The sequence below is a fragment of the Mercenaria mercenaria genome, chromosome 14 (genome assembly GCF_021730395.1).
Source record: "Mercenaria mercenaria strain notata chromosome 14, MADL_Memer_1, whole genome shotgun sequence".
In the NCBI taxonomy this organism is placed as follows: domain Eukaryota; kingdom Metazoa; phylum Mollusca; class Bivalvia; order Venerida; family Veneridae; genus Mercenaria; species Mercenaria mercenaria.
In genome coordinates, this window is record NC_069374.1 from 39,582,164 (window position 1) to 39,604,472 (window position 22,309).

Sequence of the window (22,309 nt, forward strand, 5' to 3'; positions counted from 1 at the left end):
ATCATCCTATTAAGTTTCAACATTCTGGGTCAAGTGGTTTTCTAGTTATTGATCGGAAATGGTTTTCAATGTTCAGGCCCCTGTGACCTTGACCTTTGATGGAGTGACCCCAAAATCAATTGGGGTCATCTACTCTTCATGACCAATCATCCTATTAAGTTTCAACATTCTGGGTCAAGTGGTTCTCTAGTTATTGATCGGAAATGGTTTTCAATGTTCAGGCCCCTGTGACCTTGACCTTTGACAGAGTGACCCCAAAAACAATAGGGGTCGTCTACTCCAGCAGCCCTACAACCCTATGAAGTTTGAAGGTTCTAGGTCAAATGGTTCTCCAGTTATTGCTCGGAAATGAAGTGTGATGTACGGACGGACGGAAGGACGGACAGGGCAAAAACAATATGTCTCCCCCAGAGGGCCATAAATCAAAAGTGCCTGAGTTGATTTGGCTAGTTATCAAACTTGGCTAAGGTCTTATGGCCAAACACATTTTGTTCAAGTTTGGCGAAGATCGGATGAGAAATGTTCGACTTAGAGAGCGGACAAGAGTAAAAAGGCGGATTTTTCGGTAATTCAAGGGCCGTAACTCCAAAATGCCGGGACCGATTTGGCTAGTTATCAAACTTGGCCGAGGTCTCATGGTCAAACACATTTTGTTCAAGTTTGGTGAAGATCGGATGAGAAATGTTCGACTTAGAGTGCGGACAAGAGTAAAAAGGCCGATTTTTTTGATAATTCAAGGGCCGTAACTCCAAAATGCATGGACCGATTTGGCTAGTTATCGAACTTGGCCGAGGTCTCATGGTCAAACACATTTTGTTCAAGTTTGGTAAAGATGGATGAGAAATGTTCGACTTAGACTGCGGACAAGAGTAAAAGGCCGATTCTTGGTAATTCAAGGGCCATAACTCCAAGACGCCTGGACCAATTTGGCTAGTTTTCGAACTTGAACGAGGTTTTATGGTCAAACACATTTTGTTTAAGTTTGGTGGAAATCAGATGAGAAATGTTCGACTTAGAGTGCGGACAAGCTTTGTGACAGACAGACACACACACAGACTGGAGTAAATCAATATGTCTCCCACACCACTGTGTGGTGGGAGACATAATGATGTCTCTATATGGCTGCAAAAGCCAAAATAGCAAATTTTGGACCTTTAAGGGGCCATAACTCTGGAACCCATGATGGGATCTGGCCAGTTTTCGAAAGGAATTGAGATATCATGCCAGTATAACTTGTGTGCAAGTTTGATTAAAGTTGATTGCAAAATGTGGTCTCTATCGTGTTCACAAGCCAAAAATAGTAAATTTTGGCCCTTTAAGGGGCCATAACTCTTGAACCCATGATGGGATCTGGCCAGTTTTCCAAAGAAACAGGGATATTATGCCAATACAAGTTGTATGCAAGTTTGATTAAAATTGATTGCAAACTGTGGTCTCTATCGTGTTCACAAGAAATTGTGAACAGACAGACAGACGAACGGATGAAGGGCGATCATAAAAGCTCACCTTGTCACTACGTGACAGGTGAGCTAAAAACAGACAAACATTCTGACCAAGTCTCATGAAGTTCAGGCAGAAAATGCGGCCTTTTCAGTGTTACGAATCTCTTTCTATGATTTGACCAAGTGACCTAGAATTTGGCCTAAATAATCTGGTTTCAAACCTAATCTAGATTTCATACAGACAAAGATTCTGACAAAGTTTTATGACCTAGTTTTCAACCTCATGTAAACCAATTTTGACCTACTTTAAGAGCTCTGGTAACCAAGTTTTGACCCTGACCTATATTTCACAGAGACAAACATTCTGACAATTTTTTATAGGGATGGCAACGAATAGCAATTTTGGTATTCGAATATTCGGTCAACCTTTCGAACGAATATTCGAATATTCGGTCATCCAATGATCAACAAATCAACTCAAAATCTTATGAATTTATCGTACCCTTAGCGGCGATCTGCATTAATTCTACTTTCTTAACTTTACCCTTTATCTGAATATTGAGTAGATTCCACTATTTTTTTCTCCATACGAAACGCATTTATTATCAGGAGGATGATTCGTTTTATATGAAAATAATATTCATCACATCTGACTTGTTTTCAACACTTTTCGGCATTTTTCTTTACTCAACTACATCTTAAATCGACTTTGATTTAAATCTGAGTCATTAGTTAAAGTGCTTTCTGATGATTTTTAATTACATGCGGTTTGCACCTATCGAAAACAAGGCGATTTGTAACGGATTTACATCAATTGGGGACCAATAAAATTTCTAAAGGTAAGCAATTAGCGGTACTTACTACAGGGTACGATGTCATCACCATAGCGATGTACAATCTCGGCACGCTAATATACAAAGTGACACGTCTGACAGCGACAGAAGCCATTTTCGCGCGTATATGAAAGCGAATTTTTTAATTCGATAGACGAAAATACTGGTTCTTTCATTTGGTTTTTATTTATTTCTTGCGCCCTTATATTTTTTCGAATATTCGAATAGTGAAACGGTATTCAAATATTCGTGTCTTGACCGAATATTCGAATATTCGTTGCCATCCCTAATTTTTTATAAAGATCAAAATGGAAAATGTGGTCTCTAAGAGTGTTAACAAGGTTTTTCTATTATTTGACCTAGTGACCTAATTTTGCACCTCAAGTAAAACCAATTTTGAACTTAATCTAGATTTCATAGGGAAAAATGATTAGACCAAGTGACTTAGTTAAAGATCTCATCAGATAAATAAGTTTTAAATAAACATTAATTTCATAAAGACAAACATTCTGACAAAGTCTTAGGAAGATCAAGATGAGAATGTGGCATCTAGAGTGTTAACAAGTTTTTACTATGACCTGACCTAGTGACCTAGTTTGAAACCTCAAGTAATCCAGTTTCAACCTTGTGCTATATTTCATGGAGACACTGACACATTTTTATAAAGATCAAATGCAAAATGTGGCCACTACATTCTTAACAAGACTTTTCTATGATTTGACCTAATGATCTCCTTTCGACCTCAGGTAAACCAGTTTTGAACTTGTTCTAAATTTCACGGAGACAAACATCCTGACAAAGATTTATGATAAAACAAGAAGGCCAAGATGGCCCTAGGTCGCTCACCTGAGAAACACACCATAACACACCATAACAGTGTTGTAAACATGTTTGACCTAGTGATTTCATGGAAAAAAATGACCAATTATCATTAAAATTGGAGCAAAAATCTTGAGTATAAATAAGTATTTTCTTTGATTTGACCTGTGACCTAATTTTTGACCCCAGAGTACGAGACCCATATTCGAACTTGACCTAGATTTCATCAAGACTATCATTCGACCAAATTTCATGAAAATCAATTGAAAAATACAGCCTCTATCGCATACACGATGTTTTTCTTTGATTTGACCTAGTGACCTACTTTTTGATCCAAGATGATCCATTTTCATGCCTAGATTTCATTCAGGTTAGCATTTTGGACTTAATTTCAGGAAGATCAATTGAAAAATACAGCCTCTATTGCATATACAAGCTTTTCCTTTGATTTGACCTAGTGACCTACTTTTTGACCCTAGAGGACCCATATTCGAACTTGACCTAGATTTCATCAAGGCAATCATTCTGACAAAAATTCATGGAGATTAATTCAAAAATACAGCCTCTATCGCATACACAAGGTTTTTTTTTTTATTTGACCTAGTGACCTAGTTTTTGACCCCAGATGACCCGTTTTCGTACTCGGCCTAGATGTCATCAAGGTTATCATTCTGACCAAAATTCATAAAGATTAATGGAAAAATACAGCCAATATCGCATACACAAGGTTTTTCTTTGATTTGACCTAGTGACCTAGTTTTTGACCCAAGATGATCCATTTTCGAACTCAGCCTAGATTTCATCAAGGTAATCATTCTGACCAAATTTCATGAAGATTAACTGAAATATACAGCCTCTATCGCATACACAAGGTTTTTCTTTGATTTGACCTAGTGACCTAGTTTTAAATCCCAGATGACCCATTTTCGAACATGGCCTAGATTTCATCAAGGCTATCATTCTGACCAAAATTCATGAAGATTAATGGAAAAATACAGCCTCTATCGCATACACAAAGTTTGTTTTTTTATTTGACCTAGTGACCTAGTTTTTGACCCCAGATGACCCACTTTCAAACTTGGCCTAGATTTCATCAAAGTAATCATTCTGACCAAATTTCATAAAGATCAGTTAAAAAAAACAGTCTCTATCGCATACACAAGTGTTTTTTTTTTAATTGACCTAGTGACCTAGTTTTTGACCCCAGATGATCCATTTTCAAACTCGGCCTAGATTTCATCAAGGTAATCATTCTGACCAAAATTCATTAAGATTAATTGAACAAGAGGACCATGATGGTCCTGAATCGCTCACCTGTCCCAACATGACCCAGTTTTGAACTGAGTATGACGTCATTTTTTTCTATTATTTGACATAGTGACCTAGTTTTTGAGCTCATTTGACCCAGTTTTGAACCTGACCTAGATATCATCAAGATGAACATTCAGACCAACTTTCATACAGATCCCATGAAAAATATGGCCTCTAAGAGAGGTCACAAGGTGTTTTCATTATTTGACCTACTGATCTAGTTATTGAAGGCACGTGACCCAGTTTCAAATCTGACCTAGATATCATCAAGGTGACCATTCTGACCAATTTTCATAAAGATCCATTCAAAAGTATGGCCTCTAGAGAGGTCACAAGGTTTTTCTATTTTTAGACCTAATGACCTAGTTTTTGACTGCAGCTGACCCAGTTTCGAAACTGACCTAGATATCATCAATATGAACATTCAGACCAACTTTCATACAGATCCCATGAAAAATATGGCCTCTAGAGAGGTCACAAGGTTTTTCTATTATTTGACCTACTGACCTAGTTTTTGATGGCACATGACCCAGTATCGAAACTGACCTAGATATCATCAAGTTGAACATTCTGACCAATTTTCATGAAGATCTCATGAAAAATATGGCCTCTAGAGAGGTCGCAAGGTTTTTCTATTATTAGACCTACTGACCTAGTTTTTAACCACAGTTGACCCAGTTTCGAACTTGGCCTAGATATCATCAAGATGAACATTCAGACCAACCTTCATACAGATCCCATGAAAAATATGGCCTCTAGAGAGGTCACAAGGTTTTTTCTATTATTTGACCTACTGACCTAGTTATTGAGGCACGTGACCCAGTTTCGAATTCAACCTAGATATCATCAAGGTGAACATTCTGACCAATTTTCATGAAGATCCATTCGAAAGTATGACCTCCAGAGAGGTCAAAAGGTTTTTCTATTTTTAGACCTAATGACCTAGTTTTTGACCGCAGCTGACCCAGTTTCGAACTTGATCTAGATATCATCAAGATAAACATTCAGACCAACTTTAATACAGATCCCATGAAAAATATGGCCTCTAGAGAGGTCACAAGGTTTTTCTATTATTTGACCTACTGACCTAGTTTTTGAAGGCACGTGACCCAGTTTTGAACTTGACCTAGATATCGTCAAGGTAAACATTCTGACCAATTTTCATGAAGATCTTGTGAAAAATATGGCCTCTAGAGAGGTCACAAGGTTTTTCTATTTTTAGACCTACTGACCTAGTTTTTGACCGCACGTGACCCAGTTTCGAACTTGACCTAGATATCTTCAAGATGAACACTCTGACCAACTTTCATAAAGATCCCATGAAAAATGTGACCTCTAGAGAGGTCACAAGCAAAAGTTTACGCACGCACGCACGCACGGACTGACAGACGGACGCACGGACGGACGACGGACGCTGCACATTCACAAAAGCTCACACTGTCACTTTGTGACATGTGAGCTAAAAATACAGCCTCTATCGCATACACAAGGTTTTTGTTTGATTTGACCTAGTGACCTAGTTTTTGACCCCAGATGACCCACTTTCAAACTCGGCCTAGATTTCATCAAGATAATCATTCTGACCAATTTTCATGAAGATCTGCTGAAAAATACAGCCTCTATCGCATACACAAGCTAAATGTTGACAGACAGACGACAGATGACAGACTCCGGACATCGAGCGATCAGAAAAACTCACCTGAGCATTGATCAGGTGAGCTAAAAAGTAGAAAATGTGGCCTAAATTATCACACTGTAAAACAATGTGGCAGGGCAGATTGTTGTACGTTAGACTGGTCTTGTTAAACTAGCTATTTGACAACCCAAAGGAATATGTGCGAAAAAAATCATATGTACTGAAATGTGAGAACAAGAAGCCTTACATTTGTTCTTGACTTTTCTTGAGAATGTCTTCCATAAGTTTTCGGAGATCTGTTATAATGCTCTTCCCCCTGTTTGTATGCTGCTCAAACTTGGTGCGAACTGCAGACTTAGATATGCACTCCTGAAATACAATTTCAAACGGATCCTTATATTAACCATGATCTCATGTTCTCACCAGTCAACATAAGCTGAATCAACACTTCGCAACTAAATGGGCCAGCCATCTAGCCTTCCCATGTAAATGTTTTGGAAACTAGAAAATGCTTTTGTAAAAAAGCGCATGTCTCCCTCAATGCAAAGTCCTATAGGCAAGAAGTCAATAGGGGTCAGGAGCGAAAGTCAAAGAGACACTGATGGTTGGCTGCAATAGGGATCATCTACTTGGCATGTCCAGTCATCCCGCTAAATTTCAACACTCTTGGCCTAGTGGTTCTCAAGTCACTGTTCAGGCTCCTGTGACCTTGACCTTTGATCAAATGACCTCAAAATAAATAGGGGTCATCTACTCTGCATGTCCAATCATCCTATTAAGTTTCAACATTGTAGGTCAAGTGATTCTCAAGTTATTTCCAAAAAATGATTTTACATGAACAGGCCACTGTGACCTTGACCTTTAATAGACTGACCCCAAAATCAATAGGGGTCATCTACTCTGCATGTTCAATCATCCTATGAAGGTTCAACATTCTGGGTCAAGTGGTTCTCAAGTTATTGATCGGAACTGGTTATCAATGTTCAGGCCCCTGTGACCTTGACCTTTCACAGAGTGACCCCAAAAACAATAGGGGTCATTTATTCTGAAGGAACAATCATCCTATGAAGTTTCAACATTCTGGGTCGAGAGGTTCTCAAGTTATTGATTGGAAATGGTTTTCCATGTTCAGGCCCCTGTGGCCTTGACCTTTAACAAGTGACCCTAAAATCGTTAGGGGTCATCTACTCTGCATGACCAATCATCCTATGAAGTTTCATCATTCTGGGTCAAGTGGTTCTCAAGTTACTGACCGGAAATGGTTTTCAATGTTCAGGCCCCTGTGACCTTGACCTTTCACAGAGTGACCCCAAAATCGTTAGGGGTCATCTACTCTGCATGACCAATCATCCTATTAAGTTTCAACATTCTGGGTCAAGTGGTTCTCTAGTTACTGACCGGAAATGGTTTTCAATGTTCAGGCCCCTGTGACCTTGACCTTTGACGGAGTGACCCCAAAATCAATAGGGGTCATCTACTCTTCATGACCAATCATCCTATGAAGTTTCAACATTCTGGGTCAGGTGGTTCTCTAGTTATTGATCGGAAATGGTTTTCAATGTTCAGGCCCCTGTGACCTTGACCTTTGACGGAGTGACACCAAGATCAATAAGGGTCATCTACTCTTCATGACCAATCATCCTATGAAGTTTCAACATTCTGGGTCAAGTGGTTCTCTAGTTATTGATCGGAAATGGTTTTCAATGGTCAGGCCCCTGTGACCTTGACCTTTGACGGAGTGACCCCAAAAACAATAGGGGTCGTCTACTCCAGCAGCCCTACAACCCTATGAAGTTTGAAGGTTCTAGGTCAAATGGTTCTCCAGTTATTGCTCGGAAATGAAGTGTGACGTACGGACAGACGGACGGAAGGACGGACGGAAGGAAGGACCGACGGACGGACAGGGCAAAAACAATATGTCTCCTAGGGGAGACATAACAAGAACCAGTTCACATCAGAGAAGCTTTATTTTCACTGATGAAAGATACAAATGTAACAGCTGCACAATGACTTCACTATTCAGACTCCCTGGCTGAGACAGTTCCAGTTTTTCATAAAATTTAACATCAACAAGAGCTGTCACTAATGGTGACAAATGCCCCCGCAGCGCCTTGACCTTTGACCTTGTGACCCCAAAGTCAGTAGGGGTCGTCTACTCAATAAGTACTATCAGCATGTGAAGTTTGAAGGTCCTGGGTGCAGTGGTTCGCGAGTAAAGTGCCTTCATGCAAAAAGTTAACGTTGTGACGAACGAACTAACGAACTAACGGACGACAGTTGAAAACTAATATGCCTCCGTTTGGGGGCATAAAAATAAAATAAGCAAAGGATGTACAAACCACAGATGGGTCCCATATACATATATGAAGGCGCCACAAAATAAAGCTATGGCAACACTCATATTATTTTTGTCAGAAACAATGTTCATTACGGTTTTCAGTAGGGGTGTGTATCGACTGGAATGGTTGATATTCATATCAATTTCTAAAATTTTGCAGACAACATGTTAGCCAGCTTATGTTTATGATACAATTATCTAAATAAAACATGCACTAATTACAACCAATCAATTATTGCTGGGTGACAAATAGGTATATCCCAGCCAATTGTTTTATTGCCTCAATTAATGAAACTGAAATAAAACTTATCCGATCTCCAAAAGTAACAAGTGGCCGAGTATTGCAGTGAAAATACAGAAGTTCCTTACTGGTATAAAAACTTTGTTAGTGTTTGTCCCTTGTGGTTGTTGGAAATATGTCCCTTGTGGTTGTTGGCAATAGTGTTAAGACTAACAAGTGAGTGAAGTATTGCCATGCAATACAAAGTCCCCTACTGGAAGGCACCTAATTTTCTCTAATGCAGTATAACATAATGAACTGATATCTGTCAATGATGTATAAACAATATTGTACTACATATACAATATGTTATAACAACACACTTGGATTAAAATGTGCATATATAAAAACCCACAGTTGTTTTCATATTGAATTTTTTTGGCTGATTATTAAAATGTTATCATGTAAGTTATTTATAGTAACAACAAAGGGAAATTAATCTTAATAAAGAAAAAAAAAAAAAAAAAAATCTATATAATATAAGTCCATAAGAAACTCTTTACCAGGTAGAGATAGGTCAAAATACACCTAAAAATTGGATGTAACATGCATGCTGTACCACAGAAAAGTGGTCTCGATTTTTCTCTACCGCCAGTAATAAAAAAGTTACAATAAAATCTATAAAATCTATTTATAGTAACAACAAAGGGACGTAATTCTAAAAACTAGGGTGCCTCATGGTGGTGAACATCTGGTCCAAGTTACATTAAATCCCTCCATGCATGAAGAAGAAATGTTCCATACAAAGTCATTCTTGAATTTGACCTTTGACCTCTAAATATGACCTTGACCTTAGACCTAGGGACCTGGTTCTTGCGCATGACATGTTGTCTCATCCAGGGGAATATTTGTGCCAACTGATATCTAAATCCTGCTTTGCATGACAAAGTTACAGACTGGACAGGAAAAAAATCCTCTTGACCTTTGATCTCAAAGTGTGACCTTGACCTTTAAGCTAGGGTACTGGGTGTTGCACATGACACGTTGTCTCATCATGAGAAACATTTATGCCAACTAATATTGTAATCCCTTGATGGATGACAGAGTTCTGGATCGGACAGGGAAAAAACCCTACTGACATTTGACCTCCAATTGTGACCTTGACCTTTGAGCTAAGGGTCTGGGCTTTGTGCACGAATGTTGTCTCATCATGGGAAACATTTGTGCCAAGTAATATTAAAATCCCTTTCATGGATGGCAGAGTTATGGACGGGACAGGAAAAAAACTCTGTTGACCTTTGACCCCCAATTGTGACCTTGACCTTTGAGCTAGGGGTCCGAAATTTGTGCATGACACATCGTCTCATCATAGGGAACACTTGTGCTAAGTGATATTAAAATCCCTTAATGAATGTCAGAGTTATGGACCGGACACGAAACAGACCCTGTTCATGCTATGTTAACATTTGACTGCTAAGTGTGACCTTGACCTTTGAGCTAGGGTTCTGAAAGTTGTGCATGACACATCGTCTTATTATGAGGTACATTTGTGCCAAGTAATATTAAAATCCCTTCATAGATTGGAGAGTTATGGACCGGACAGGAAAAAAGCCTTGTTGACCTTTGACCTCCAATTGTGACCTTGAACTTTAAGCTAGGGGTCCAGGTTTTGCGCATGACATGTTGTCTCCTCATGGGGAACATTTGTGCCAAGTAATATTAAAATCTCTACATGGATGGGAGAGTTATGGACCGGACAGGAAAAAAGCCCTGTTGACCTTTGACCTCCAATTGTGACCTTGACCTTTGAGCTAGGGGTCTGGGATTTGCGCATGACACATCACCTCATCATGGGGAACATTTGTGCCAAGTAAAACTAAAATCCCTTCAAGGATGGGAGAGTTGTGGACCGGACAGGAAAAAAGCCCTGTTGACCTTTGACCTCCAATTGTGACCTTGACCTTTGAGCTAGGGGTTCGGGTTTTGCGCATGACACGTCGTCTCATCATGGGGAACATTTGTGCCAAGTAATATTAAAATCCCTTCATGGATGACAGAGTTATGGACCGGACACGAAATTGCGGACGGACGGATGGAATGACAGAAAAGTGCATTCCTATAGTCCCCGAAACTGGTTTTCAACCAGTAGGGGACTAAAAAGCTTCAAGGCATTTAGGAACTACGAAACAAAAACTATTTTTACTTGAATTTCAAAAGTGACCTTGACCTACAAGCATAGATCATTTACACGACAAATTGTCTCATTATTGGGAACACTTGTGTGCAGTATTAAGATAATTCATCAATACTCATAAAAGTTATGGAGTGGAAACAAATTTTTACTTGACCTTCAATAGTGACCTTGACCTTTGACTGGCAACCATGGGTCATGTGTGCAACAAATTGTCTAATCATGGGAAACATTTCTGTGTAATAATAAAAAGATCATTAAATGCAATTAAAAGTTATGGGGCAGAAACAAATATTCACATGACCTTAAACAGTGACCTTGACCTTTAACTGACAGGCATAGATCATGTGTTGACACACTGTCTCATCATTGGAAATGTTTGTGTGTACCACTAAGATAATCCATCAATGCATATAAAAGTTATGGAGCAGAAACAATTTTCACACCTTCACTAGTGACCTTGACCTCTAACCTACAAGCATAAGTCATGTAAATGCAAGATTGCAGGATCAAGATTTGGAGATAGAAAGATGAATGGATGGATGGACAAACAGATGGACGGGCGGAGGGCATTCCTATAGTCCCCTCCAGTGAACCAGTAGGGGACTAATAAACAGAAATAAAAATTAATATACATTGTATTTTTCAACAAGAGGGCCATGATAATCGCTCACCTGAGTTTAGTTGCTTGCTTGAAAAAATTTCATTGTTCAAGCTTCAAAAACAACAAGAGGGCCATGATGGCCCTATTTATCGCTCACCAGAGTTGATCTGGCCTACTGACCTAGTTTTTGAACCCACATGACCAAGAGTTGAACTTGACCTTAAGATCATCAAGACAAACATTCTGACTAAATTTCATAAAGATTTGGTTACAACTGTGGCCTCTAGAGTGTTTACAAGCTTTTCCTTTGATTTGACCGGTGACCTAGTTTTTTACCCAACATGACCCAGATTCGTACTTGACCTATAGATTATCAAAACAAACATTCTGACTAATTCTCATGAGTTTCAAACTTAAATTGTGGTCTATAGTGTTGAAAAGATTTTCCTTTGATCTGGCCTAGTGACCTAGTTTTTGACCCCATATGACCCAGATTCAAACTTGACCTAGAAATGATTAAGACAAACATTCTGACCCAGTCTCATAAAGATTGAGTCACAAATGTGGCCTCTAAAGTGTTCACAAGCTTTTCCTTAGATTTGACCTACTGACCTAGTTTTTGACCCCACATGACCCAGATTCAAACTTTGCCTAGAGATCATCAAGCCAAACTTTTTGATTAAGTTTCATAAATATTGGATCACAACTGTGGCCTCTAGGGTGTTCACAAGCTTTTCCTTTGATTTGACCTACTGACCTAGTTTTTAATCCAACATGACCCAGTTTTGAACTTGACCTAGAGATCATCAATACTAACATTCCGATCAAGTTTCATAAAGACTGGGGCACAAATGTGGTCTCTAGAGTGTTCACAAGCTTTTCCTTTGATTTGACCTACTGACCTAGTTTTTGACCCCACATGACCCAGTTTCGATCTTGACCTAGAGATCATCAAGACTAACATTCTGATCATGTTTCATAAAGATTGGGTCAAAAATGTGGCCTCTCGAGTGTTTACAAGCTTTTCCTTTGATCTGACATACTGACCTAGTTTTTGACCCCACATGACCCAGTTTCTAACCTGACCTAGAGATCATCAAGACTAACATTCTGACAAAGTTTCATAAAGATTGGGTCACAAATGTGGCCTCTAGAGTGTTCACAAGGCAAATGTTGACACACGACGGATGCGGATGGACGCCGGACAATGACCGGTCACAATAGCTCACCTTGAGCACTTCGTGCTCTGGTGAGCTAAAGAAGTAGGTGAGTAGGTCATGGTAAAGATATTTCAAGACAACTACTGAAATCTGTATGAAAAATTATACAGGTTGTGCAAATCTCTTTGCTGTTGCTTCAAAAACAAGAAAGTAGGTCAGTAGGTCAGAGTTAAGAACATTAAAGATGTGTTTTGAAATCTGTATCATAAATTTTGCAGGTTCAAATTTCAATACTGTAACTTCAAAAACAAAAAGGTAGGTAAGCAGGCCACAAATAAGACTATCCAAGATGAGTATTGAAATTTGTATCAAAAATTATACAAGTGGTCTAAATTACTTTGATGTAACTTCAAATACAAGAAAGTAGGTCAATAGGTCAAGATTAAGACTACTAAAGATGAGCATTGGAATATGTAGCTTGAGAAATGTGAAAGTAGGTCACTAGATCAATTTCAAGGTCAAAATTCATTTCTGTACACAAAACTAAGCATGTGCTTGCTTCAAATTTGAAGGCTGTAGCCTGAGAAATGTGAAAGTAGGTACTAGGTAGAAATCAAGGTCAAATTTCAATTCAGAACACAAAACTATGCATGTGGTCCAAATTTGAAGCTGTAGCTTGAGAAATGTGAAAGTATGTCACTAGGTCAACCTCAAGGTCAAAGTTCATTTCGGTACACAAAACTATGCATGTGTTCCAAATTTGAAGGCTGTAGCTTAAGAATTGTGAAAGTAGGTCACTAGGTCAAAGTCAAGGTAAAATTTCATTTCGGAACACAAAACTATACATTTGGTCCAAATTTGAAGCCTGTACCTTCAAAAATGTGAAAGTAGGTCACTAGGTCAATGTCAAGGTCAAAGTTTATTTCTGTACACAATTCTATGCATGTAGTCCAAATTTGAAGACTGTAGCCTGAGAAATGTGAAAGTAGGTAATTAGGTCAAAATCAAAGTCAAATTTCATTTCGGAACACAAAACTATGCATGTGGTCCAAATTAAATGTGAAGGTAGATTACTAGGTCAATGTCAAGGTCAAAGTTTATTTCGGTACACAAACCTATGCATGTGATCCAAATTTGAAGGCTGTAGCTACAGAAATGTGAAAGTAGGTCACTAGGTCAAGATCAAGATCAACTCATGTCAAGGTTCATCTAGCCACTCAAAACTATACATAAGGTCCAAATTTGAATGTTGTAGGTTATGACAAGAAGATTTTTAAAGTTTTTCCCTATATAAGTCTATATAATTAAACCACGTGACCCCCGGGGCGGGGCCATATTTGACCCTAGGGAAATATTTTGACAATCTTGGTAAATGACCGCTAGATGATGCTACATACCAAATATCAAAGTCCTAGGCCCTGTGGTTTTGGACAAGAAGATTTTCAAAGTTTTTCCCTATATAAATCTATGTAAATTATAAAAATAAACAAGCAAATTCAATGAATTGGTATCCCCCCACCGAAAGGGTTTGTGGTGAGGAATGGCAAAAAATATACCCGGCAAAAAGTTAAGGATGTTACTAAATAGCAAATACAGTCTAACTTGTCTTAAGCAGCCAGCCAGGGGAAGCAGACAATTTGGCCACTTAAGCCAGGTGACCGCTGATCCAAGGTGCAGCCAGTATATGTATTTTTTAGACTTCTGACCAGTTTAGCCTTTAGGCCCATTTCTTTTTCGGTTTTCTATTATTATTTTACCAGGATACATTGACGTGCATTTGCCTTCGCAATACGAATGGTCTTCTTAGCAATCTAAAACTCTGGCGTGTTTTGTTTTAAACAAAAATTGTAACAGACAATTTTCAACTTCAAAACAAGTTTGTTTACAATTTTCCCCATTTTGGTAAGGGAAGCTACTCTCCGCACTTAAATCTAAGGTTGCCGTTACGTTCCATAAAAGATCGAGTGGTTTATACTTCTTTCAAACACAATAAATTTCGTATAAATTTAATAGTATTTTGACGACAGAAATATAAAAAAAATCACAAATATTATGCTACTAATTAGATATAGAGTATTATCTTTACCGAGATCAAACTGTGTACAACAAAATTGACATGAGGTGACACGCTAATTGCCGATAATTACTGGCCATTTGATCGTAACAAAAAGGGGATCACACCTTTGGTTATCAGTTTTAATTGAGAAGCTCATGTCATTTTGTCGTTTTTGTGGGGGGTTGGGAGGGGGAGGGGATGTGACCAAGGCAAAGTGGTGACCAGGTGTGGGTACACAACTTCACATGTTTATAAAAAATGTTCATGGAAAAGAATGAAAGAAGTTTAATGAAATTCTACCAATTGGTTGGTTTGTTAAGTACAAATCTGTAGATTTTTAAACAATTAAAGGGCAATAACTCTAAGGGAAACTGAATCCAAAAAAAACAAGAGGGCCATCATGGCCCTATATTGCTCACCTGTTATCATTGCACTTGAGGACAAGAAGGCCCTCAGAAAAAATATCTTAAGTACAAAGGACAGGAACAACAAAGGGAAGAAATTTAACCAAAAAGAAAAACAAAATTTTTACAAGGTATAGATATGTCAAAATACACCTAAAAATTGGAGGTACTATCCATGTTGTACCACAGAAAAGTGGTCTTGGTTTTTCCCTACGGCCAATAATAAAAAAGTTACTAAAAATAAGCTATTTATAGTAACGTAAAAGGGAAGTAATTAAAAAAAAAAATGTAAGTGAACAAAAGAAGGATCTGCCAAATAAATCTGTTGACATAAATGAAATTTCAGATCAGTATCTTCATTAGTTACGGAGATATACCCATTTTAATTTGAAATAAAGGGAGGTAATTTGACATAAATCAGTCCATAGTTATCTACCCTGATTGTCTCAGTCCAACTAATAACAATAATGAAATTTCAAATTAGTCCTATAAGTACTTACTGATATAAATCCATTTTGATGACAATCAGGGGAGGTAATCAGATATAAAATAACTCAGGAACCTACAATTGGATCTGATTTGTCATGGAATCCAAGATTTATTGTTGCTGAAGATAATTTGGAAGTTTGTATCAAATTAAACCATAAATGAAGTCTCTATATGGCTGCAAAAGCCAAAATAGCCAATTTTGGACCTTTAAGGGGCCATAACTCTGGAACCCATGATACAATCTGGCCAATTCAAGAAAGGAACCAAGATCTTGTGGTGATACAAGCTGTATGCCAGTTTGGTTAAAATCAAATCATAAATGAAGCTGCTATTGTGCAGACAAGGTCAAAATAGCTAATTTTGGCCCTTTCAGGGGCCATAACTCTGGAATCCATAAGGGAATCTGGCCAGTTCAAGAAAGGAACCAAGATCTTATGGTGATACAAGTTGTGTGCCAGTTTGGTAAAAATCAAATCATAAATAAAGCTGCTATTGTGCAGACAAGGTCAAAATAGCTAATTTTGGCCCTTTCAGGGGCCATAACTCTGGAACCCATAATGGGATCTGGCCAGTTCAAGAAAGGAACCGTGATCTTATGGTGATACAAGTTGTGTGCAAGTTTGGTTAAAATAAAATCATAAATGAAACCGCTATCGTGCAGACAAGAAATTGTTGATGCACGCACGGACGGACGGACTGACGACGGACGAAGGGTGATCACAAAAGCTCACCTTGTCACTATGTGACAGGTGAGCTAATAAAATTGACAGGCATCATCGCAGTATGTTGGTTCATGTTTATTTCAAGTTTTATGAAATTCTACCTGCTGGATACTGAGAAATAGCTGCGGACGGACATTTTTGGGCATTTTTCAGTAAATAAAGGGCAATAACTCTAAGGGAAATTGACCAATCCAAAAAAAACTTGACGGGCATCATCGTAGTATGTTGGTTCATGTTAATTTCAAGTTTCATGAAATTCTACCTGCCAGTTACTGAGAAATAGCTGTGGACGGACGGACTGACGGACGGAAAATGCCATTTCAATACCCTCTCCCGATTTCATCGGCGGGGGATAACAAAGGGCCATAACTCACTCAAAAATTGTTGAACCAGTCTGATTTTCAGGGAGACACAACTAGGGTACCAATACATCATTCTAACAAAGTTTGGTCAAAATCTCCCCGGAAGTTTCTGAGGAGATGCGATAACGAGAAATTGTTAACGGACAGAAGGACGACGGACCACGGACGCAGAGTGATTTGAATAGCCCACCATCTGATGATGGTGGGCTAAAAACAAGAAAGTAGGTCAGTAGGTTATGATTAAGACTATTCAAGATATGTATTTAAATCTGTATCAAAAATTATACATGTGCTCCAAATTTCTATGTTGTAACTTAAAAAACAAGAAAGTCAATTCAAGATAAATATTGAAATCTGTATCAAACATTATATTTGTGGTGCAAAAATTTCTATACCACTGCTTCAAAACAAGCAGTAACGCCTGACGGCGTTTTGGCCGGGTTCTCCGAATTAGGTGACAATGAGTTAAGTTCTAATAAAAGCATACAATAAATAACCCCCAAATTAATAAGCAATATTGAAGGAAAAAGGGAAAAGAAGAAATGGACAGGTAGAAAATGGAATTAAAGAAATAAATTGGTGTAAAAAAATCAAAGTAAGAAAAACACCATTTTCAATGTTTATATCCCTGTGACCTTGACCTTTGACCCCAAAATCAGTAGGGGTCATGTACACATCAAGACCAACATACCTATGAAGTTTCAAGATCCTAGGTGAAACACTTGTCCAGATATTGAGCGGAAAAAATTTCAATGTTTAGATCACTGTGACCTTGATCTTTGACCTAGTGACCCTGAAATCGATGGGCTTCAAGTACACATTAAGACCAACATACCTATGAAGTTTCAAGGTCCTAGGTGAAACACTTGTCCAGATATTGAGTGGAAACCATTTTCAATGTTCAGGTCCCTGTGACCTTAACCTTTCACCCAGTGAACCCATTCTCATTTTGGACCAACTAGGGTAACAGGGTATCATTCTGACCAAGTTTCTTTAAGTTTGGATCAACAGTTGTTGAGAAAAATGAATAACAAAAAAGGTAAACATGAGACTCATTATTCCATCCATCCGCCTATCCACCCGGACGGATCTAATCTGCAAGACCAGATTTTTCAAAGATATTGAGCAGAAACCATTTTCAATGTTCAGGTCCCTGTGACCTTGACCTCTGACCCAGTGACCCCATTCTCACTTTGGTCCAACTAGGGTAATAGGGGATCATTCTGACCAAGTTTCTTGAAGTTTGGATAAGTAGTTGTTGAGACAAATGAATGAACAAAAAGGTGAGTATGAGACTTATTGTGACCTTGACCTTTGGCCCAGTGACCCCAAAGTCAATAGGGGTCATGTACACATCAAGGCCAATATACCTTTGAAGTTTCAAGGTCCTAGGTGAAACACATGTCCAGATATTGTGCGGAAACCATTTTCAATGATCAGGTCCCTGTGACCTTGACCTTTCATCCAGTGACCCCATTCTCATTTTGGACAAACTAGGGTAATAGGGGATCATTCTGACCAAGTTTCTTGAAGTTTGGATAAGTAGTTGTTGAGACAAATGAATGAACAAAAAGGTGAACATGAGACTTATTGTGACCTTGACCTTTGGCCCAGTGACCCCGAAATCAATAGGGGTCATGTACACATCAAGGCCAATATACCTATGAAGTTTCAAGGTCCTAGGTGAAACACATGTCCAGATATTGTGCGGAAACCATTTTCAATGATCAGGTCCCTGTGACCTTTCACCCAGTGAACCCATTCTCATTTTGGACCAACTAGGGTAATAGGGTATCATTCTGACCAAGTTTCTGTAAGTTTGGATCAAGAGTTGTTGAGAAAAATGAATAACAAAAAAGGTAAATGTGAGACTCATTATTCCATCCATCCGCCTATCCACCCGGACAGTTCTAATCTACAAGCCAGATTTTTCAAAGATATTGAGCAGAAACCATTTTCAATGTTCAGGTTCCTGTGACCTTGACCTCTGACCCAGTGACCCCATTCTCACTTTGGTCCAACTAGGGTAATAGGGGATCATTCTGACCAAGTTTCTTGAAGTTTGGACAAGTAGTTGTTGAGACAAATGAATGAACAAAAAGGTGAACATGAGACTTATTGTGACCTTGACCTTTGGCCCAGTGACCCCAAAATCAATAAAGGTCATGAACATATCAAGACTAACATACCTATGTAGTTTCAAGGTCCTGGGTGAAATACTTGTCCAGATATTGAGCGGAAACCATTTTCAATGTTCAGGTCTCTGTGACCTTGATCTTTTACCCAGTGACCCCACTCTCACTTTGGACCAACTAGAGTAATAGAGGATCATTCTGACAAAGTTTCTTGAAGTTTAGATTGGTAGTTGTTGAGAAAAATGAATGAACAAAAAAGTTAACATGAGACTCATTATTCCATCCATCCGCCAGCCCGCCCATCCGCCCGGACAGACCTAATCTACAAGCCGGATTTTTCTTCGAAAACTCAGCCAACAACAAATAAGTCGACAATCCAGGAGTGACCTATATTGACCTCTGGGTCATGATCTGAACAATCTTGTTAGAGAACCACTATAGTATGCCACATATCAAATATCTAAGCTCTGGGCCTTATGGTTTCAGAAAAGAATTTTTTTAAAGGTTTTTCCCTGTATATAAAAGCCCATGTAAACACTGTTGAACCTGGGGTGAAGTCAATTTTGACCCCAGGGTCATGATTTAAACAAACTTGATATCTGACCTCTAGGCAATACTAAACTAGAGATGCTTTTGAGAAAAGCTCATGTCTCCCACAACTGCCCCTATGAAAAATGTTAGTTTCTCTAGATGTTTTAGACGAGTGGATCCAATTAGATGGTCTGGATGAGTGGATCCAATCAGTAATTCAAGGGCCATAAATCAAAAGTGCCTGGGCAGATTTGGCTAGTTATCGAACTTGGGTAAGGTCTTATGGCCAAACACATTTTGTTCAAGTTTGGTGAAGATCGGATGAGAAATGTTCGACTTAGAGAGCGGACAGGAGTAAACAGATGGATTTTTTCGGTAATTCAAGGGCCGTAACTCTAAAATGCCTGGACCAATTTGGCTAGTTATCGGACTTGGCCGAGGTCTCATGGTCAAACACATTCTGTTCAAGTTTGGTGAAGATCGGATGAGAAATGTTCGACTTAGAGTGCGGACAAGAGTAAAAAGGCCGATTTTTCGATAATTCAAGGGCCGTAACTCCAAAATGCCGATTTGGCTAGTTATCAAACTTGGCCGAGGTCTCATGGTCAAACACATTTTGTTCAAGTTTGGTGAAGATCGGATGAGAAATGTTTGATTAAGAGTGCGGACATGAATAAAAAGGCCAATTTTTCAATAATTCAAGGGCCGTAACTCCAAAATGCCTGGACCGATTTGGCTAGTTATCGAACTTGGCCGAGGTCTCATGGTCAAACACATTTTGTTTAAGTTTGGTGAAGATTGGATGAGAAATATTCGAATTAGAGTGCGGACAAGAGTAAAAAGACTGATTTTTGGTAATTCAAGGGCAATAACTCCAAGACGCCTGGACCAATTTGGCTAGTTATCGAACTTGGCCGAGGTCTTATGGTCAAACACATTTTGTTCAAGTTTGGTGAAAATCGGATGAGAAATGTTCGACTTAGAGTGCAGACAAGCTTTGTGACAGACAGACAGACACAGACACACACACACACACACACACACACACACACACAGACTGGAGTAAATCAATATGTCTCCCGCACCACTGTGTGGTGGGAGACATAATACCAGGTATATAAGGCCTGGGCCTTATGGTTCTGGACAAGAAATATTTTAAAGATTTTTCCTATATATGACAATGTAAAACAAGGGACACTCCAAGTCAGGCGTGGCATATATTGACCCGAGTGTCATAATTTGAATAATCTTGGTAGTGAACCACTAGAGCATGCGACATACTAAATATCTAAGCTCTGGGCCTTATTTTTTTAAAGGTTTTCCCCTGTACAAGTCTATTTTAACCATGTGCACCCCCCACCCCCCACTCAGTTGGGGAATGACCCTAGGGGGATCATTTGAACGACCTTTGTAGAGGACCACTAGATGATGCTACATACCAAATATTAAAGCTGTAGGCCCTGTGGCTTTGAACAGAGGATTTTCAAAGTTTTTCCAATATAAGTCTATATAAACCATGTGACCCCCAGGGCAGGGCCATATTTGACCATAGGGGGTAATTTGATCAAACTTGGTAGAAGACCATTAGATGATGGTATGTACCAAATATCAAAGCCATAGGCCCTGTGGTTTTGGAAAAGAAGATTTTTAAAGTTTTTCCTTTCAGTTGCCATGGCAACCAGAGTTCTGTATGGAATTCTTTGAACAAATTTTTAAAGAAGAACATCCCTGCGATGTTTCATCAAAACTGACCTGTTGGTTTAGGAGGAAATGTTGTTTAAAGGAAAATATTGAGGATGACGGACGCTGCCGGACAACCACAATAGCTCACCATTAAGCACATCATGCCCAAGTAAGCAAATAAGTAAACTAGGTCACCTGTGCTCGCAGGATGGAAAATCACCAGTGTGACATTGTGATTTCATCAGAAATTTGTAGGGAAATTTCCGTCAGTCATGAATAAAAATAAATAACCAATGAACAAGAGTGCCAGACTGTCACAAAATACGCTCATCATCGAACTTGACCTAATTCAAGGGCCATAATCTAAAAGTGCCTCAGGCAATTCGGCTGGTTATCGAACTTGGCCGAGATATTATGCCCACAAACACTGTCAGCAAGTTTGGTGAAGATCGGATGAAAACTGTTTGACTTAGATAGCAGACAAGGCTAAATTCGCTCTTTTTCAAGTAATTCATGGGCCATAATCCAAGAGTGCCTAGGGGGATTTGACTGGTTATCGAACTTGGCCGAGATATTATGCCCACAAACATTGTCAGCAAGTTTGGTGAAGATCGGATGAAAACTGACTTAAAGAGCGGACAAGGCTGAATTTGCAGTTTTTCGAGTAATTCAAGGGCCATAATCCAAGAGTGCCTGGGGCGATTTGACTGGTTATCGAACTTGGCCGAGATATTATGCCCACAAACATTGTCAGCAACAAAGCGGACATGCTTTGGATGCCAACCTCCTGACCGCCATGCGTGTTCACATAATACGCCCCGCTCTTTCAGAGATGGGCATATAAAAATGGGTTTCTTAAATGCGTGCTGCATTTACAAATGACGCGTCATGTTTGTCGGCGGGTGCTTTTGAAGCTAGCAGTCATAATCTTGTGTATTACACAGAGTAAAAAACTCCCACAGGCAGAATTCCAACAATGAGTTCAACTTGCATAATTACACTGAAATGATGGTCAGAAAAGGTAAAATCTATATCACATCCCTTAAGTAGGGGCATAAAAACAAATAATATATGAGTAGCTCACCTCAAAAACTCTTTCAAAGTTTGCAAAGGTAAACAACCTTTCCTGGAAGCCTTCTTGTAACACACCAGCTGAAAAAAGTGAAAAATAGAAAGGGTGTGATTTCAGTAACTGGAGATGACATAAATCTGTTAACATCATAATAACAAGAGGGCCATCATGGCCCTATATCGCTCACCTGTTATCATTGCACTTAAGGACAAGAAGGTCAAAAAATCATAATCAAGATCAATCAAAAGAATTATGAGAAAATACAGTTAAAATTTTCTTAAAGTTACTTCAAATAAAATTA

The 22,309-nt window shown here is 38.8% G+C and overlaps 1 protein-coding gene across 1 annotated transcript in view; it reads right to left on the bottom strand.

Annotated features, from left to right (window-relative positions):
• Positions 1-22,309, bottom strand: part of LOC123527416 (mitofusin-2-like) — a 371,163-nt gene that overhangs the window by 169,082 nt on the left and 179,772 nt on the right. Inside the window, exons 10-11 of the mRNA XM_053523313.1 lie at positions 22,021-22,088; positions 6,289-6,410 (exon numbers count right to left, since the gene is read on the bottom strand). Of these exons, the coding sequence (XP_053379288.1) occupies positions 6,289-6,410; positions 22,021-22,088 (190 nt within the window). The remainder of the gene's footprint in view (positions 1-6,288; positions 6,411-22,020; positions 22,089-22,309) is intronic.